This window comes from Dipodomys spectabilis, unplaced genomic scaffold (genome assembly GCF_019054845.1).
Source record: "Dipodomys spectabilis isolate Male_0828 unplaced genomic scaffold, ASM1905484v1 ptg000009l, whole genome shotgun sequence".
Taxonomy (NCBI): domain Eukaryota; kingdom Metazoa; phylum Chordata; class Mammalia; order Rodentia; family Heteromyidae; genus Dipodomys; species Dipodomys spectabilis.
The window spans coordinates 6,515,613-6,536,273 of record NW_024870686.1 but is presented as its reverse complement, the minus strand read 5'-3'; the positions used below and the strand labels follow the sequence as shown (position 1 = coordinate 6,536,273).

The 20,661-nt window shown below is 36.8% G+C and overlaps 1 protein-coding gene and 1 non-coding gene across 2 annotated transcripts in view; both read right to left on the bottom strand.

Moving 5' to 3' along the window:
* Positions 1 to 4,271: 4,271 nt before the first annotated feature.
* On the bottom strand, positions 4,272 to 4,399 carry LOC122127892. Its single transcript, XR_006151322.1, has one exon. It is a non-coding gene; the product is annotated as a small nucleolar RNA SNORA42/SNORA80 family (small nucleolar RNA).
* Positions 4,400 to 5,155: 756 nt separating this feature from the next.
* Positions 5,156 to 20,661, bottom strand: part of Tex15 (testis expressed 15, meiosis and synapsis associated) — a 49,201-nt gene continuing 33,695 nt past the window's right edge. Inside the window, exons 7-10 of the mRNA XM_042701140.1 lie at positions 13,089 to 20,263; positions 9,909 to 9,967; positions 8,078 to 9,108; positions 5,156 to 6,913 (exon numbers count right to left, since the gene is read on the bottom strand). Of these exons, the coding sequence (XP_042557074.1) occupies positions 6,876 to 6,913; positions 8,078 to 9,108; positions 9,909 to 9,967; positions 13,089 to 20,263 (8,303 nt within the window). The 3' untranslated portion in view covers positions 5,156 to 6,875. The remainder of the gene's footprint in view (positions 6,914 to 8,077; positions 9,109 to 9,908; positions 9,968 to 13,088; positions 20,264 to 20,661) is intronic.

Here is a 20,661-nt window from a genome sequence, read left to right as displayed (position 1 = left end):
CCCAAAAACCCTTGAAATTGCCTTGAGAAGGGGAAAGAAGTTGGAAGGAATTAGTGATTATGTAAAAGACATTGTTAGTCTTTCCAGACTAACAAACACTAACAAGAGGAATCAGGCTTACTGCAAGGAACAGGAGAGAAGAACTGCTTCCAAGCATTTTGAAAATAGCAAACCAAGTGAGTCAAATATGACAAAGTGGGGCTGGGAAGGTGGCTCAGTGGTAGAACACTTGCCTTGCATGCCTGAGGCCCTGGGTTTGATTCCTCAGCACCACATAAGCAGAAAGAAAAAAAGCCAGAAGTGGTGCTGTGGCTCAAGTGGTAGAGTGCTAACCGTGGGCTGAAGAGCTGAGGGACAGTGGCCAGGCCCAGATTTCAGGCCCCATGACCGGACCCCCCCATCCCCCCAGCCAAAAAATATGACAAAGTGACACCACCAGAGGAGCAGGAGTACCTGTAAAAATGCAAAGCTGTTGAGCTTTCTCCAGATGTTAGACTACAGAGGTATAAAGGAGGCTTAATTTTGTCTAAGGCTGAAGCTCAGAGTGAGAATATTTTTCCAGTTGCTAGAGAAAACAGACAGAGTAGGAAAAAAAAGTTCTGAAACGAAGAATGTTATAAGATGGACTGGGAATGTGGCTTAGTGGTAGAGTGCTTGCCTAGCATGCATGAAGCCCTGGGTTCAATTACTCAGTACCACATAAACAGAAAAAGCCCGAAGTGGTGCTGTGCGTCAAGTGGTAGAGTGCTAGCCCTGAGCAAAAAGCAGCTCAGGGACAGTGCTCAGGCCCTGAGTTCAAGCCTCAGGACTGGCAAAAAACGTTAGAAGATGTGGTTAGGGCTAGGGCATGTAGTTAAGTTTGAAAACAATGCTTCTGTGTTGGGCAACTGTGACTCAAGCTTGTAATCCTAGCTACTCAGAAACCGAGACCAGAGGATCACAGGTCGATACTAGCCTAAGAGAACAAATCCAGGAAACTATCTCCAACCAACCAATAAAAGCTGTGTTGGAGGTGTGGTTCAAGTGGAAGAGGGCCAGAAGTAAGCAAGAAAGCTGAGCAAGAGCACAAGGTAAAGCTCCAGGGTGAAGACACACTCAATGTGTTAATGTATCTGACATGGGATTAATACGCAGAACATGAAACTCAAAAAACGTAGCAAAAACTAACAAGTAATCAAATTAAAAATGGGCAAATAATCTGAATAGCCCATCTCTCAAAACAAAAATAATTCAAAAAGCCAATAAATGAGCCGGGCACCGGTGGCTCATGCCTGTAATCCTAGCTACTCAGGAGGCTGAGATCTGAGGATCACAGTTCAAAGCCAGCCTGGGCAGAAAAGTCCGTGAGACTCTTATCTCCAATAAACCACTAGAAAACCAGAAGTGGCGCTGAGGCTCAAGGAGTAGAGTGCTCGCCTTGAGCTGGAGAGCGCAGGGATAGCGCCTAAGCCCAGAGTTCAAGCCCCACGACCGACCCAAAAACAAAAAAAAACCCAACAAATGTGTGAGGAAATAAAGCTATCATGAGTCATCATGGAAAGTTGCAAAGCAAAACACCATTTTGCCATAGTTAGAACAGCTGTTTCCAAAAGAATATCATCAAAAGAAAAAAATTCTGGTAAGGATGTGGAGAAAGAGAAATCCCTATGCACTGTTAGTGAGAGTGAAGATTAATCAATAATTACAGAGAATAGTCTGGAAGTTTCTTGGAAAGCCAAAAGTAGATCTATGATATGATAGCTATTGATTTCTGGGTGTATATCTAAAGGGAATAAAATCAGCAGATCGCTCTTACGTCCATGGTTCATTGCTTCATGTGTCCTAGAACTAAGATATAAAATCAGCTTAGGAATCCATCAACAGATAAGGAAAACCTGGCATATGCCAAGTGCTGGTGGTTTACATCTGTATTCCTAACTACTGAGGAAGCTGAGACCTAGGGAGCATGGTTCTAAGCTAGCCTAGGCAGAAATATCCAAGGGACTCCATCTCCAATTAACTAAAAAAAAAAAAAAAATGGGTTGAGGAGTGGCTCAAGTGATGAATCCAGGCCATGAGCAGAAGAAACAGACGGAGTCCAACCCACAGTTTCAGCAACTACCCTCATCCCCTACCCTCTGCCCCCGCCCCGCACACACGTATACACACGCATGCAAAGAGGAACAGGTATATCATAGAGTATTTCTCATTTATAGGAGTATAAAATTCTCCCATTGATAGCAAAATCCATGGAACTGGAGGGTGTTAAGCCAGACACAAGTATTATATGTTCTTATGAAGAAAATTAAAAAGTTGGTCTGAATGTAAAATAGTGAACGATTACTAGAAGTTGGTAAGGAAGGGTTAAGGAGGATGGATACAGGCTCCCACCTGTATTCCTAGCTACTCAGGAGGCTGAGATCTGAGGATCATGGTTCAAAGCCAGCCTGGGCAGGAAAAGTCCTTGAGAGTCTTCAGCTCAAGGCTAGCACTCTTACCACTGGAGCCACAGCAGCACTTCTGGTCTTCTGGAGATAAAAGAGATAAGAGCTCAGGGACTGCACCCAGGCCCATATTCAAGCCCTGGGACCGACCAAAAAAAAAAAAGGCTGGAATTCATACTGTATATATATGTATTTGTATGTGTGCAATGAAATATACAGAACTCGACTTTATTTGTGAAAGTAATACAAATAAAAAGTTAAAAAAAAGAATACCAGGGGCTGAGAAGGTGGCTCAGTGGAAGCGTGCTTGCCTTGCATGCATGAGGCCCTGGGTTCGATTCCTCAGCATCACATAAGCAGAAAAAGCCAGAAGTGGCGATGTGGCTCAAGTGGTAGAGCACAAGCCTTGAGCTGAAGGACAGTGCCCAGGCCCAGAGTTCAGGCCCCATGATTGATTAGAAAAACAAAAAACAAAAAAAATTCTATTGGAGGAAGGGATAACATGATGGCTTCCCTACTTGTAAGTTTTACAGCTTCTGCAGTCTGGCAGTAGCAGGGAAAGTCAAATGATGGTAGACAGGACAAAGATTTGAGTGCAATATCAGGTGTTGCATCTTTAAAAAAAACCCGTAATTTAGGCTGGGAAGGTGGCTCAGTGGTAGAGCGCTTGCCTTGCATGCATGAGGCCCTGGGTTCGATTCCTCAGGACCACATAAACAAAAAAGAAAAAAAACGGGAAGTGGCGCTGTGGCTCAAGTGGTAGAGCACTAGCCTTGAGCTGAAGAGCTGAAGTACAGGGCCCAGGCCTAGAGTTGAGGCCCCACGACTGGACCAAAAACAAAACAAAACAAAAAAACAAAAAAAAACCCTGTAATTCTTAAAATTGCTTTCCTCTTTGCTTCTGATGTGTGTGTGTGTGTGTGTGTGTGTGTGTGTGTGTGTGTGTGTGTGTCTTCTGTGGAAAATACCCATCAGTCTCCAGTGCTAATTATCATGTAAAACTATCATATGTCACTTCTAGATTTACCAGAAATATTCTTAATTTTATTCTGTTTGCCTGACTTTTGGTCAAAGAATTCTTTTCTTTTACAGAAGAAAAGGTAGGAGGATATGTGTTTGAGTTCTGACCAGGCAAAGTTAGCAAGACTAGTTCAAAACTAAGACACAAACCAAAAGTGTTAGTAGGCAGAATGACACAGTGGTAGAGGAGCTCAAGTCTCCAAGTTCAGTCCTCAATACCGAGAATAAAAAAAGCCACAAAACAAAACATGGTACATTTTGTTCCTTCACATTTTTTTTTTTTGTGCTGGTCCTGGGGCTTGAACGAACGCAGAGCCTGGGTACTGTCTCTGAGCTGCTTTTGCTTAAGATTAGAGCTCTACCACTTGAGCAACAGCTCTGCTTCCAGCTATTTTGGTAGTTTCATTGGTGGTAAGAGTCTCACAAACTTTCCTGCCCAGATTTGCTTCAAACGGTGATCCTCAGATCTCAGCCTCCTCAGTAGCTAGAATTACAGGCTTAAGCCAATTAAAAAGGCTCTAATGATACTAAGAGATCAGAGACTCATGAAAAGACATTAAATGTAATGATTTTTACCAGATATGAGTTAAAAACAAACAAAAAACAAGGCTGGGCACTAGAGGCTCATGCATATAAGTACTTGAGACACAGAGATTGGGAGAATTTTCATTTTTTTGCCAGGCAAAAAGTTCACAAGATTTCCATCTTGATCAGAAGCTGGGTATGACCTGGGTGCTAAGTGGCTCTTGCCTATAATCCTATATACTCTCAGGAGATCTGAGGATCAAGGTTTGAAGTCAATGTGGTCAGGAAAGTCCAGGAGACTTTTTCTTTTTCCTCTCTGTGCCAGTAGGTCACAAGTAGAGGCCAGGCAATGGTTCAGGGCTACAGTTTGCTCTGGCATGGGACACTAGGAAAAGCCCAGGGGGCAGGCCTGCCATAAATCCAACCCATGCATCACTCAGAAAAAGCTGTAAGTGGCACTGTGGCTCAAGTGGTAGAATTCTAGCCTTGAGTACAAAGAGGCTCAGGGATAGTGCCCCAGCCCTGAGTTCAAGCCCCAGGATTGGCGAAAGAAAAAAACAAAAGCTGGTCAGGGCCACATGATTCATCCTAGCTAAAAAAAGAAATGTAAATAGGAAGATCCCAAGTCAGGTTAGCCCTGAGCAAAAATACCAGAACAAAAAGGGGTGGAGGTAATGTGCTTAACAAGTGCTTAGCTCAATACTGTCAAAGTTCAAATTCCTGCATCACCGAAAACCAAAACCAAAACTATGCTTAAAATACTTTTATACCGATATTAAATCTCACCTGTATAAAATACTGTTTTAGAAGGCTTTTCTCATTGGAAAAATGGTTTCAGAGCCTTCTATTTGTTGAGATTCATTGGTATTTCCTCAAAGAAGCTTTCCCCAAACAAGTCATTTTTCTACTTCATTACTTGGTTCTTGGTCTCTGTTTTTTCCCCCAACATTATCACTTCTGATGTGAAATTTACTTCCATGTCTTTCTGGACTGGAACTAGATCTCATGAGGTCTTTGGCTTGCCTTAGGCAAGTCATAAAGTTTGTAGGTGTGAGGGAAAGGAAGAAGGGGAAGGTAAGGAATTGGAGAAAGGGGTCCTCTGACATTTATCTAAAGAAGACAGTTCCATTGTGGGTTTTTACATAATGAGTATATGCAAACAAAAGATTTTTTAAGAAACAAAAAAATTGGAGAAAATTTAGTTTATTCAAATAATTCTTCAAGTTCCAAAACAGAATTTACAAACAAGCAGGTTTTTTGCTTATACTGTTTGATCAATTTTGATTTGTTCTACTTGTATTTTTAGAAAACATGTCGTTGAGGGAAAAACAGGAATACACTCTAGTTTTTCATAATTTGTCAAAGAGCAGATTTTTAATGCAACTGATATTTAAGATAACAAATTTTTGAAGAAATTAAAACCCGTGAAATACAAATATCACAAAGGCATTATCAATAGAATATAAAAGTTGTTAAAGAGTATCTGAGTGTGTAACTTTTCGCTTACCACATTTTAAATAAATAACTGTGATCTTTCCATAACCAAAAAAACTAAATGGCTGAGACAAAGTCACTTCTTGAATAACAGATAACATGACCACTTTCGTCCATGGTTCAGGAGTTCTGGCTTTGACAGATTATTTTCAAATACAACAACTGAAAAATTACATTATTTTAAGGCTGCCATAATTCTGTCATCTTTCCAAATTTCCCACTTCTTTCAGTTACTGTTTTGCTTTTATTTTCTCATTACAAAGTTCTGCATATGTTGGCAAATTTAAGTTTTTTTGAATTCCATGCTATTTGGCTAATGTGACTGAAGAGACAACCTGTTGATTCTCAAGAGTCTTTCTGAGTTGAAAATGAGTCTGTAGTAAACAATAATCTTGATTATTTTCATTATACTCTCTTTGAAGAGACCTGTGCCAGATAATATAAAGCATTTCTTCTTAATGCATTCCTCCAACAAGAAGTTGGAGGGAAAAACATTGCAAACTTTTGCTAACTGGTTAGATTTAGCCAAAGTAAAATTCTTATGATTTTTATGGGGTAGCTATCATTTACTCAGTTATGAAGGCTTTTTCTGAGATTTTAAAAGAGGAATGATTCTTGAACAAAGTTCTGTATGGACAAGGCAGGGCTCAACACTAGTTACAGCCTATATCTTGTTGTCTGGTAAATAGTATTACTAAAGCGTTTTTGCAGAATGTTGAAAATGAATAAAAACTAAAACCAGAACATTAAAAACTTGTTATTTATGCAACACTATTATGGCTAAGTGTGTATAAATATATTCCCTATTTATGTGCTAAAAGAACCATTCAAATTGTGAAATACAAATACAAAAGATCTTGTGGAGAGGGCTCTTGTGGAGACATAAAAAGTACTTCAATTTCAATATTAATCAACTAAAATTGCTTCCTATGTAAAGGTTCAAAATATCTCTACCTCAGGAGACACTGAGAATATGCAACCAAATTTTTTTTCTGAGTAAAAATAAGATACTGAAATTAAAAGAGCTAACCATATACAGAATTGTAAATTGTCAAGAATGATCAAATTATTACTTTGAAACTAATCTGAGAATTCCTAATTTTCATCTCAAAAAAGTCACATAATAAACAATGTTTTAAAAAATAAAAACTCTGCTTTGAAGACTTTTACCACTGACATTTAACCTTAATAATATTGAATGATGCTGAGTTAACTTCCTTTATAGTTGCCGATATAATTTTGTTTTTTTCAGATGTTAGGAATTAAAATTCCCCATTATCTTATGTGAACATTATTGCACTTTATACAAAGGGCTGTATGACTTATATACAATATTTGCATATATTTAAAAACATCAAATTAAAAAATATATAGGTAAAAATACTTGGAAAAATGCGTTCAATATCCTTTACTTCAATGTCCTGGCTGAAAGGATTTCTCTTGCCATGAATCTAGAAAAAAAAAAAAGCCATAAAGATCTAAGTTAATAATTTGTACTAGTTATGTATAATAGTATACTGGAAAGAACCTGAGATTTAGAGCCAAATATATCAGAATTCGAATTAATTTGCTGTTTACTAGCCAACAGGATCCTGCATTAATTAAGGCTCTCCAAGGATTAAGTAGCCTCATGTGTAAAAGTACAGTATCTCTATTACAGGTATCCTGGGAGAATTCAATGTAATAAAGGACATTAATGTTCTTGCCACACATGGCTCTATTAAGCACTTTCTTTTAGTTCCATTTTCAGTTGAATACAACAGTGTTGAATACAGTGTTGAGAAAACAGTGATAAATGGATCAATGGGACTTTGATCTCTTTTGGGGATGCAGGTACTATGTGAGAGATGATTTTTTTTTTCTGGTCTTAGGGCTTGAACTCAGGGCCTGGGCACTGTCCCTGAGCTTCTTTTGCTCAAGGTTAGCACTCTACCATTTGAGCCACAGTGCCACTTCTGGCCTTTTCTGTTTCTATGGTACTGAGGAATTGAACCCAGGGCTTCATGCATGCTAGGCAAGCACTCTACCACTAAGGCCACATTCCCAGCCACGTGGAATTCTTTACTTACACAAGTTTATATGATGCAGTTTTAAAAACTGTCATTAAAAATGTTTAAAAAGCTGGGCACTGGTAGCTCAGGAAGCTGAGATCTAAGAATAGTTGTTTGAAGCCAGCCTGGCCAGAAAAAACTGAGACTCTCATCTCCAATAATCCACTTTAAAAAAAGCTAGAAGAGAAGCTGTGGATCAAATTGTAGAGTGCTAGCCTTCAGCAAAAGAACCTCAAGCACAGAGTTCAAACCCTGGGACCAACATACATATACAAAAATGTTTACAAATCCTTTAGTGGTTGCATAACTGTATGGATTTAGCTGTAATTATTTAATTATTTCCTAAAGTTGGGTTTTATTAAAGGATATATTAGCAAAGACATATTACCAGTTTTTATTTTCTTAATAATCTTTTGATGGCCAGATTTCCAACAACACAAACTCTGCTGAAATATGAGCAATTCTGTAATTCTACACAGAATATTAAATTTACAACTAAAATTAATCTATAGAAACAGATGAAGTTAAAAGTAAAAGCTCATCAAAACAAACATTAAAACTCACTGTACGTCCAAGGAACTTCTGGAAGTGCACCTGCATTAGGAGGACATCGGTACGCAGCTTGTGGTAATGGTTGATAAGAAGCATATTGTGAAAAAGCAGGTTGTTGAAAATTGTAAGAAATAGGCATCTGAGGTCGAAAGTATCCATTTTCTAATACAAATGCATTTGCTTGTGGCTGCTCAGCAAAGTAACTAAAATACTGGGAGTACTGAAGACTAGAATGTGTGTTTTGAACAGTATTTGTAATTGTAGTAAAAATTCCAGGTGGTGGTGGCTGTACTTCATATGATGTTACTCCTTGGTATGTGTGGGTAATGGCACTGCCATTGCTGCTGCTGTATTGATAAACATAACAAGCATAGTACGGATATGAAGTCCCAAATGAGTACTCAGAAGAATTATATATTGAGGTGCATTCAGATTGTGCACGTTCGTTCCAGGATGTGTCAGCTGTCTGATCCAGAGTTTTAGGATGCTCTTCATCTTGTCGTTCAGAAAAAGAGTATTCTGCTGTGTGACTAACATCAAGAATTGAGCTCCTAGATGCTCCAAAAGGTACTGTACTAGGATTCAATCTATCCTTCATATGCTGAGACTCAGTTGTTACAGGCTGTGTTTTCTTTACTTGTAGAACAGGAATTTTGTTCTGAATATAGATGGGTTCTGGAGACGTGGTACTTGTACAATCTTTAATAGATAAATTTATTATCTTATTGTCTTGATGTTCAAGGATTGTATCATTCAAATCCAGATTGGTATAGATATCCCTGGCAGAATGGAGAGAAGCCTCAGAAACCACTGATGAATTTAAGTTTTCCTGTTGTCCAGCGAGGTATTCTGAAACATCAGATGAACTATCTGTCAAATCTATTTTGCTTTCTGACTTTGATGTACCATTCTCTTGTAGATTCTTTAAAGGTAAAAGTGAGCCAGATACTGATTTTTTCAGTTCATCTTTTTTTGAAGATACATAGTTTCTTTTCAAACTTGATCCTGGTTCATTTTCACTCTTGGACTGAAAATTTGTAATCCTATAAATTTAACACATACATACAAACATTTTTAAATATACAGTTGAAATATGTATTTGATATTTTTGTTTTCAGGAGAAGGGTTAAGATTGACATTTTCCCAAATTATTAGGAGTATACAAGTAATACTGTCCTGGTTTTATTCAACTGGCCTTGGAAATATCAATTTGCCATATTAAAACACCCTCTTTTTTTTTTTTCTATTGGTCGTGGGGCTTAAACTCTGGGCCTAGGCACTGTCCCTCAGCTCTTCAGCTCAAGGCCAGGGCTCTACCACTTGAGCCACAGCGCCACTTTCAGTTTTTCTAGTGGTTTATTGGAGATAAGAGTCTTATGGACTTTCCTGCCCAGGCTTGCTTTGAACTGCAATCCTCAGATCTCAGCCTCCTGAGCAGCTAGGATTACAGGCATGAGCCACAGGCACCCGGCTTAATACATCCTCTTATGAAAATAGTATACTTATAGTATGTGTACATTTGTATGTACATTAATTTTATTAATGGTGCCCTGCTTTAGTTGGCAATTTGTACTTCTATAACCCATTTTGAAATCTTGCTAGTGTGTAAAACCCACAAGTTAAAAAAAAAGCACTTGTCCTTTATGTTTCTTTTACAATACTATTCATTTGTTAATGCCAAAAATGCACTGAAAATCTGAAACAAACTTTATTTCTTCTTTTCACATCCCATGCCCTCTAAGTTATATGGTTGATCCAGCAGTTACATGAATAATTACTCTTGTCCCTTACTACTTGACCAAATTTGTTTAGTTTTAATTCAGAGATGGCTGATAATTCTTACCTTGGAGAACTAGATGCTGCTATTTTTCTGCTGATTTTTGTTACATCATTCATGCTAACCTATGTTTAAAAGACACAAAGAAAATCTATATTACTTATGAGAAACTATACAAGTCCCCTCCATTTTCCTAAAAAGTGACTCTTTGCTTTCCATATTTCACATTTTTGCAATAATTTAATTTTTTTTAAGAAATTTACAGTATTCTGAACTCTATTATAAAACTAATCTTGGGGCTGGGAAGGTGGCTCAGTGGTAAAGCGCTTGTGCTTGCCTTGCATGCATGAGGCCCTGGGTTCGATTCCTCAGCACCACATAAGCAAAAAGAAAAAAGTTGGAAGTAGCACTGTGGCTCAAGTGGTAGAGCTCTAGCCTTGAGCTGAAGAGCTGAGGGACAGCACCCAAGACCAGAGTTCAGGCCCCACGATCGGACCCCCTCCCCCCCCAAAAAATAAATAAAATATAAAACTAATCTTGGAGTTTTTTTTTTCTTTTTGTCAGACATGGGGGTTGGACTCTGGGCCTGGGTGCTGTCCCTGAGCTCTTTAACTCAAGGCCAGTGCTCTTGAGCCACAGCACCACTTCTGGTTTTCTGGCCGTTTGCCACTTATTAGAGATAAGAGTTTCATGGACTTTCTTTCCTGCCTGGGCTGGCTTTAAACCATGATCCTCAGATCTCAGCCTCCTTAGTAGCTGGGATTACAGGTGTGGGCCACTGGCACCCGGCTAATCTTGGAGTTCTTATGATGCTCTCTTGTTAGTACACAGTAACTGAGTCCATCAATTCTTTAAGTAATTCTGTCAAACACAAGTTGAACATCTCTAATTCAAAAACCTCAATTCCAAAACCTTTTGATCCTGAATATGATACTGGAAGTGAAAACTATCAAATAATGAAGGTTTCTGTTCAATGAGTAAAATTTAAAATATTGAAAAAAATGTACCTTTAGACTATAAAGTATATGAAGTATACATGAATTTTGTGTTTGGTTACTTTGGTTCCATTCCCATGATATCTCAATCTCATTACATATATACAAACATTCCCAAATAGGAAAATAATGAAATAATTTTTGTGCTAATAAGTTTGGATTATAAATGATCAACTGCACTGAGTTTCCATTTTATTCTATAAAATTGTACCCTCCCTTTTAACTCCTTTCTTATTCTATAAAATAGCACCTATCTAATCGGTGGCAGACATCACTTGTAATTATATTCAGAATCTTTTCACCTTTTGTATTTCTTCCTCTTCTTTTTGTCAGTTATGGGGCTTAAGCTCAGGGCCTGGACCCTGTCCCTAATCTTTTCTGCACAGCTCTACTTATAGTTTTCTGATGGTTTACTGGAGATTAATAAGAGTCTCATGGACTTTCTTGCCTGGGCTGGCTTTGAACTGTTATCCTCAGATCTCAGCCTCCTGAGTAGCTAGGATTACAGGTGTCAGCCTATAATACTAGCCCTTTTTATCTTTTATAACATTGGAAAAAAAACATATTTCAGATGACCTTGTATTTCAATATGTAAAGAACAAAGCTCAAACAGTTTAGGCCTATATTTAATACATACATGCTGTACTGAAATATATATCCTTTGTAAATGATATTTTTAAAAAAACCCAACAATTGTGTGCAGTCAAGGTTTCATATTCAATTTCTAGCACCCTCCCCCTGATACTCAAGAAGGTTGTTCTATCTGAAATGTAATTTTTCAGTGATTTAAAAGATAAAAAGATTCTCAGTATAGTTTAGCAGGACTGCTAGTTTTCAGTCCTGTTATCTCCTTGATCACTGAAAAAAATTAGCTGGGGATATAGTGAGGTAGTGTGCCTGCTTAACATTTGTGAGTCCCAGGTTTGATCCTGAACATCGTACAATAAATAACGTTCAGTACTCGTTAACTTTAAATAATAGTGCAGATACTTTAAGGTTTTGATAAAGAATGAGGTAAAATATGTGTATGCTATGTAAATTTTTTTTTTTTTTGTCGGTCAAGGGCTTGAACTCTGGGCCTGGGCACTGTCCCTGAGCTCTTCAGCTCAAGACTAGCACTTACCACTTGAACCACAGCACCACTTCTGGTTTTCTGGTGGTTAATTGGAAATAAGAATCTCATGGACTTTATGGCTTTGAACTGCAATCCTCAGATCTCAGTCCCCTGAGTAGCTAGGATTACAGGTCTGATCTACCACTGCCCAGCTAAATTTGTTAAAATTTATACAAGACTTTTACTAACTTCTTGTAAGTCATCTAATTAAAAAAAAATCTGCTGTTTTACTATTTGGATAATGGTCAACTACACAGACTTTTGCCACTTTTTAATGTTTAATAAATTGGGCATAGACTTGTTATACACAGCTACTCATTAAGTATCCAATCATTTCCAGGAATCACATTCATACTATTTCCTAGAAGGTTATTAAAATTAATTTCTCCAGTTTTTACATTAAAATTTACATTTAGAAAATAGACTTTTCAGGGTATCTGATTTATATCATTTCTGCTTAAGTAGGAATTATTTAATATAATACTTTAGTTAGCAAAGTAAGTTAGCAAGCCAACATGTAAAATATTCTCAACATCTATATTCCATAAATTGTCTGTGAGAGTAAACTTATTCTCAAATATAAGCCAGCAGTGGTGGCTTATGCCTACTCAGAGGTAGACATCTATCGATGTTCAAAGCCAGCTTGGGAAAAAAAATTCTCAAAAAATTCTCAACCAGTAGGAAGCTGGACATGATTTTTTTTTTTTTTGGGGGGGGGGGGGGGGGTCCGGTCGTGAGGCCTGAAACTCTGGGCCTGGGTGCTGTCCCTCAGCTCTTCAGCTCAAGGCTAGCGCTCTAGCACTTGAGCCACAGCGCCACTTCCGGCTTTTTTCTTTTTGCTTATGTGGTGCTGAGGAATCGAACCCAGGGCCTCATGCATGCAAGGCAAGCGCTCTACCACTAAGCCACCTTCCCAGCACCTGGAAATGATTTTTACATGCTTATATTCCCAGCTACATGGGATACTAAAGAGGAGGATCATGATTCAGGCTGACTCAGCATGAATGAAGATTAGGAGCATGGCTCAAGTGGGAGAGGTCTGTCTAATAACTGTAAAGCCAATGAGTTCAAACCTTAGTACCTTCAAAAATAACAAAAACCAAGAAAACACTGGATTTCACCTGAAAATATTCATACCTTTTGCTTTTTACAACTGGAAACTTTAGTAGCAGTCTCATTTTCCTGAGAGTCTTCACATTTATCTATAGCGATAGGTCGTTTCTTAGTGGGATGTGACATGCTTTTCATTAGACACTCTGAAATTGAGGGGGTTTTTAAAGAAGTACTGGGTTTGATATTTTCCTCACGTTTTGTAATATCAACATTTATCTTTTCTTTTCTCTTTAGTTGGGATGTATCCTTTCTGTTATGTAGTATTTGGTGAAGAATAAATGAAGTGGTTAATTTAGCATCTTTAGCACATATAATCTTCATATATTCAATTGTTTTCATGACTTTTGTAATATGAGCTACTTTTCCTAAATCTTTTTGAGGGACAGACATTGTACTTTTGAGTAACATAGAAAACTGACTGTAGTTATGTTCTAACTCTGTCACAGTGTTTCCATAATTTATGGATGCTATACATGGCACAAAGTCAATATATGTGGAAATGGAATACTTAGATGTTACCACAAGCTTTTTAATTTCTGAAAGCTCATTAAGTTCTCTTGAGAACAAGTGAAGAGCATATGAACAATTAACAGCTCCATTATATTTATAGATAATATCCAGGTCTTCCATAACTCCAGAAATAGCAGTCTCTATCACTTTCCAAAGGCAACCTGTTGCACCTTCATTAAGAAATGAGAATGAAGCCATCTTTTCTTGGCAGTGAATCAGCTCAGGAAGAAGTGACAGATCAAACCAAAGCATACCTCGAAATCTCTGGTTATTTAATTTCTTTGCCATTGAGTTTTTAAGAAAGTGAACTGTTTCCGAGAGCATGACAATTTCAATATATGTTTCAATGGCTGCAGGTTTTAAAATTATTGCCCCCTTGTTGTCATTTCTCAGCACATCCAAAATATTTTCTTCTGTGATAAAAATATTATCTATGTTATCTTCTTGCAGTATCTGGAAGTATTTTTTTAAAATTTCTAAGTGATCTGTACATCTCAAAGTGAGTTCTTGTAATTTCTTTACGTCTGCAAATTCAGCTTGATCCAGTATTTCACTAATACAACAAATATCTGGGCGTGAGAACAAAGTACTGTTAAGGCTAGAGTTTTCTGTCATAATGACATCATCTGATTTTCTGGAAAAAATTACAGTATCTTCATCGAGCCCAATACTGGAAGTTGGTTCATTGTTTAAGCCATTAGACAAGGTATCATATATACTCTGTAGCTTAGAAAAAGCACATTCATTCATTTCAAGGAGCACCTCTTTGTTCTTTTGTGAGTTTTTACTGAAAGAGTACCTCTTCTCTTTCCAAACAAGATTCTTCGCAGCATCAAAACAGATATGTTCCAAACCATAAAGAGAAGTTTTTATACTTGCTTCCTCATTGTTCTTGATAAAATTAACTTTTGAGGCAATCATTTCTATGATAATCCAGAAATGGTCTTGTTTTCCTGTATATGAGTGAACTTTAGGAGAGTCCCCATGAATATCAATCAGCTTTAAAGTACTTTTCTTTAAGATTTCTAGGTCTCCTAAACTATCTCCAAGGTTAACTCCACAGGTAAATGGAATAGAAAGAGTAAAGTCGAAGCAATCAGAACGGTGTTTCATTATGGCTTCACATTCATTAATCTGTCGTTTGTATTTTAAGAATGCATAGTATGAACTGTTTTCTCTTTTTGTTTCTGCCAGCAACTCAACTAATTGATTATGGTAACTCTGCAACTCATAGAATGCATTATATTTTAATCTCCCTTGAAAAGCAGGATAGAAATTGGACTGCAGTTGATAGCCACGTGGTCTGCTAAGTAGCTCGCTGTACAATGTCTCATCATACCAAAGCAAGCTTCGGAATGTTGGTTCACCTTCTAAGAGCCTTTTTTTGTTTTTAATGAATTGAATGGTTTCCATCACCATTTGAAGTTCTACTAAAGTGTCAACAGCACATGGTTTTAATTTGTGCCTACAATTATTCCACAAGTTTTGTCCTACAAGCAATTCTCTTGAAATCAGTATTTGTTCAAGTGCACATGCTTGCTTTCTTTCAAAAGCTTCAACAAATAAAGGAAGAATATCTTGACAAACTTTAGTTTCCTTTTCAAGCATTTCCAAAGATGATGCTTCATCGGCCCTCTGCAAAATTTGAGATAGCTCTGCTATAAAAGATGTATGATTATCTGAGTGCTTTTCTTTTGACTGACTCATATATGATATAGGTGTCTTCTGAAGAATAGTTTCTTTCGAGGTTTCAGAGTGGGTATGTGGAATAGGCATATGATTAGTTCTTAGAATGCTTGGTTTGGAAATACAGTCAGACTGAAAGTCATTACTGGCTTTAATTTTCCCTTCTTTATTTCCTTTAGGCTGATGAGAATCTTTGTTATTCAAAGAGATTGCCTGTGGAATTTTATTCATAAGTAATGGATGAGAATCAGTCGATTTACTTGTTTTCAAACTTAAGTGAGATGGCTTAGTCTTTTGATTTTGATTTTCAATCCTAACAGGTGATCCTTCATACATGTTGCTTTTGTAAACTGAAATTACCTTTTCTGTTTGTTCTTTCCTAAGTTTTGTGTCCTGAATGTCATTCTGTGCAACACATGTTTTTGAAGAATCCTTTACATTACATTTTAAAGGCAGATCATCTTTGGAAGATAGCTTTTTCATGTTTTCCTCATATTTATTTTCTTCAATTACTGGCATTAGATCCAGTTCAGGATGCTCAGGAAGAACATTTGTTTCATTCATGTCTATGTGGAAACAATTACTTGAGAATTCTTTTGTCTTTACAAGACTGTTTCTATCACATATCTTCTGACAGTGGGATACGTTAGGTGGTGTCATTATAGGATCTGTAGCAAACATTATCTGCTTATTCAAAGCAGACTTTGAAGATTCTCCTTCACTATATATTGTGGGAGTGGTAGATAAAAACTGAGGAATACTGTTCTTTTTTCCTGCTACCAAGCTCAGGTTTAGTGGATCCATAATTCCTGTAATAATGCTTGATGTGGAACTCTCATTAGGAGCTGCCCATTCTACTACAGGAAAGATGACTTCATTTCTTTTACAACCAGATAAAGTAAGGTCATCTTGTTTGTAGACATCAGCATTAAGAACATGCTTCATTTCTGACTTTAAGAGTGAAGTAACCTTAATGTCAGCTTTCACCTTTGTGTGAGCTATACAAGGTGTATCACAATTTTTGTCAGTACCACAGCTTCCATTTTTTTCCTTTATGCAACTTAAAGACACTGAGTAACTTTCATTTATTTCTGCATTGGTTTCAGGATTATTTTCAGTTGCATCATTTATATTACCATGTGTTGAATGGTTCTCAAGACTTTCATATTTACTGTTGGATAACTTTTTGTCAACATGTTCCTTTTCAGTTATTTTCTCATCTGGGTAAAGCAGATACTCAGTTTTTTCAGAAAAGGGATGAAGATCTGATGATGCTGGATTTCTGCTATCATCACATTCTGATTGACTTGTACTCTGGGAGGTAGAGGAGAGGAGCAACTGTGACTCAGGATGTTGTTCTTGATCACAAAGTTCTCTGTCAACACTGGTGTGACTTTTGGACACACTACTGGCCACTCTTTTCTTTGAAAAGCACTCCAGGATTCTGTCTCCATTTGTTTTATTAGACCTGTGCTTTGACATCTGGACTAATGATTTATCAGTGTCAAATCCTATAGCTCTTTTTTCTCCATGTTTGTCACATTTCCTTTTGGAGAAAAAGTGCTTAGAATACAACCTTCTTTCAGAACTATAACCTTCAAGGTCACAACTCTCCCAGAAATTATTGCAAATTATTGCATATGCTTTTGGTAATGGGCCCTTTTTTATTTCTCCCACTTTAGATATAAGTTGTAAAGATGTATGAACTCTTCGATGAGCTTTTTTTAAATGAAGAACAGCTTTGTCTAGTTTCCTGGAAAGACGTTTGCTTTTACATAAAGATGCTTCACTATTTAGGATATCCAGGACATTCCTAATATTCCTTTCTGACCGTGAAAATGTTTTAATTCGTCCTTGGGATAATAAAGAGAAATGTTCAGATGAGTCTTGGCTAGTTTGCCTCTTCTTTTTACCACAAATTTCATGGTGTCGTAAATCTTTATTTGCTAGCTTTCTTTTGCTAATTCTTGATTCCATGCCTTTATTTCTAGTATCAGTAAAGTCATAATTTTTTGAATTTGTAGAGGAACATTTGTTCTCAATTACTGGTGTGATGTTAGAATGTTCAGTAGACAAAAATTCACTGTTTGGTTTTTCTGTTGCATGATTCACATGAATGCTGTGACTCAAGTTAGATGAATAAGAGATTTGAAATTTACTCACAAGTCTTGAATCTTGCATTAAATCATCAAGTTTATTTTCACAGGAGTAACTTGAATTTTCATCCAAAGGCTGGGAATACATTTCAAATCCTGGAGTTCTTTCTTCATATATTTCTGGTTTTGTAACTTCATTTATACATTTGTAAAAATTATCATTAATTGTAAGAGAATCATCAGTATGATTAAATCCTGGCCTAAATAAGTTATTAGTAATTCTAATTTGTAGATCTGGGAGAACTGGATTCAGGAGCTCTCTTGTGGTTTTTGGGGTAGAGGAATAAACACAACCATTTTTCTTTAAATAAGGCTGGTCACTATTTTCTCTTGTGAAGGAAGCCTCTATCTCTTCAAAACTGCTTCCAAAGAGACCTTCCCAGTCAATACGAGACTTCAGTATCTCATATGCATCTTCAACCTCATCATAAAGAACATTTCCATGGCTATGTATACCTTGTTGAAATAGAAAAGCATCATCATACTCTTCTGTTTCTATTTCAATCTCACTTTCCAATTCAAAATTTTGAAGAAATAAGTTCTCATCCACTGCTGGATAAAAGGAATCTTGTGAATTACTTTTATCCATATAAATTTCACAATCAGAAGCCTTATGTGTTACTAACAGACCAAAATCGGGACTCTTAGAAATACAAGTTTCATTCAACAGGAATTTCTGGTGATCTTCATGATTTGTGCTTAATGTAGAAATAGTAGTACTACTTACTTGTACTGCAGCATTTGAGACATCTAATGAAGCAGTTGAATTTTCAGAAACTGTTGTGAAAGCCAAATTCTCTACATTTTTTCCAACATTTTGTGTATCTTTTTGTTTTATTACATCATCTTTGTTCTTTAGTAAACCAGTTTCTGCTGATATACCTCTTTTTCTCCAAATCAAATTAAATGCAGAAAATTCTTTAGGACTTGACATTTCTACTTGGTAGTTTTTATTATCTACTTTCTTACTGATATTAGTGAAAAAATTGTGTGTATGAAAACCCTGCTTCTCACTCTCATATAACAGCTCTATATTGTTTTCTGAACATGAAACATATTCTTCTCTAGCTTCATTTTGATTTTCTTTATCATTATCGCCTTGTTCTATAAATTTAATATTCAGGTATATGTCATCATTTAAATTAGCATTACAAAAGAGAATATGATCCTGGTATTCATTTTCAATATTAAGAGTTTCGTTGCAATCTTTTTGAATGTTTTCTAATGACATTGTCTCATTTTCAGTTTTCTTCTGGACAGACATACATTCTTCAGCTGTGCTACGTTCTGAACTGTCAAGAGCAGTTTCAACTGCAGATGAAATAACTGTATCAACAAGTAGTTCTTTCATCTGGGGAATGTCTTTTGCTTCCTGGAGAGCATCCGTAATAATGTTAAAACAATTTTGATCTCTTTCTTCCAATTTCAGTTCTATCAGCTTTTGAGCAATGGTAAAACTTTGATGAATTCCATTGTCATACTCTAAAAAGTGTTGAAGATGCTTTGGGGAATGGCATTCTATACTTGGAGTACTATTACTTTCTAACTGCAATGCTAGGTCATCTACTTTATCCTTATCTTTTTTGGTAGATATGGGAGATTTTGACAGTTCTACTTCTTCAGTTATTAATGTATTTTCATAGTTGTCCACTAAGGAATCAAGCCTCTCATCCTCCCTGTATTCTTGGGGCAATGAAAGGCAATTATCAATTGGACTGATTTTTGTTTCATTAGTAAGATAATTATTAGTTTCATTCCACCAAGTTTGTCTTCCTTCATGTTTGGAACTATCTTCTGAGTCAATGAAGGTTCTTATTTTTCCAGTATTCTCAATGTATTCATCTATGCTTCCTTTCTTTTGGAGTGGAGCAACTGTGGATATCTGATGACCAATCTGATGCATAGTAATGAAATTATAAGCCTGTGATTCCTGAGAGATGTGATCCTTAGATTCTCTTGTACAAGTATTCACTGATTTATAATAGTTATATGATTCATTGTTTTGTGTGCTTCTCTCTTTGGTTCTCTGTGCTTTCTCCTCACTGTGATTTTGGTTCTCAACTTCTGAAACTACATTTGACAAAGAAATTGGGAAATAAATTTTTCCTTGATCGTTATACTGTTCTACTATGACATTCTTATTAGATGGTATACAATCATAGTTCTCTGACATCATGCTGCGAGCCTGAGATTGTGAACCTTCGAAAGAACATGTGAAACAAGAAGTATCCAGACAATTAGCAAGAATAGTATCACCACTAGGTACAACTTCAGATGAGGCAGAAACTGTTGGTATAGATGACAGGTTTATTTCTGAGCTAACGTGATCTAAATTTCTATCAATTGGTACACCATCACTTAAGCCTGTAATATTACTCTGCTTTCCCATGCTTTCTTCTCTCTTCATCAATCGTGGGTCTTTAATGAGTTTTGAAGTAATAACTGTACTTGAGGCAGTATTATTTTGTGGAGGAACAGGTGTAGAAATACTACTTAAAATACTTTTAAGGTATGTCAAATTTAACAAAAGGTCTTCATTACCACTTTCTCTGGGCATAAAAGACAGACTTGAATCATGTACTTGAGAAGTGTCTCTGATTTCTGAACTGTTCTCTGATTGTCCACTATATGTGTCAAAATTAGAAATGTTTCCATTTTGCACATTTCCATAGGAATTAGAAGTATCTGAGTTGGGAAGATTTATGTCTGAATTTAATGTACTGTATAAGCAGCTTTCATCAACAAATGGATCTACAGGTTTCCCAAAGTGCTCAAAAATGACAGTAGCATCTTTTCCTTTTCCAATTCTTTTGGCCACTGTACAGTTATTCAGAGAGCATGTTCTTTCTGTGGAAATAATAGAAAAAAGAAATGTTTATACAATTTCTTTTGTCAGTTGTGGGGCTTGAACTCAGGGCCTGGGCATTGTCCTTGAGCCTCTTTGTGCTCAAGGTTGGTGCTCTATCACTTGAGCCACAGTGCCACTTCTGGTTTTAGTGGTTAATTGGAGGTAAAAGTCTCACATGGACTTCTCTGCCTGGGCTGGCTTCAAACTGTGCCCCCCCAGATCTCAGCCTCCTGAGTAGCTAGGATTATAGGCATGAGTCACTGACACCTGGCTGTTTATACAATTTCTTAACACAAGAAAATTGATTTCAACTGAAAGTTCATCTAATAACTAAGCTGTAATTAAAATGAGTTTTTTTTTTTCTTTTTGGCTGGTCCTGGGGCTTGAACTCTAGGCC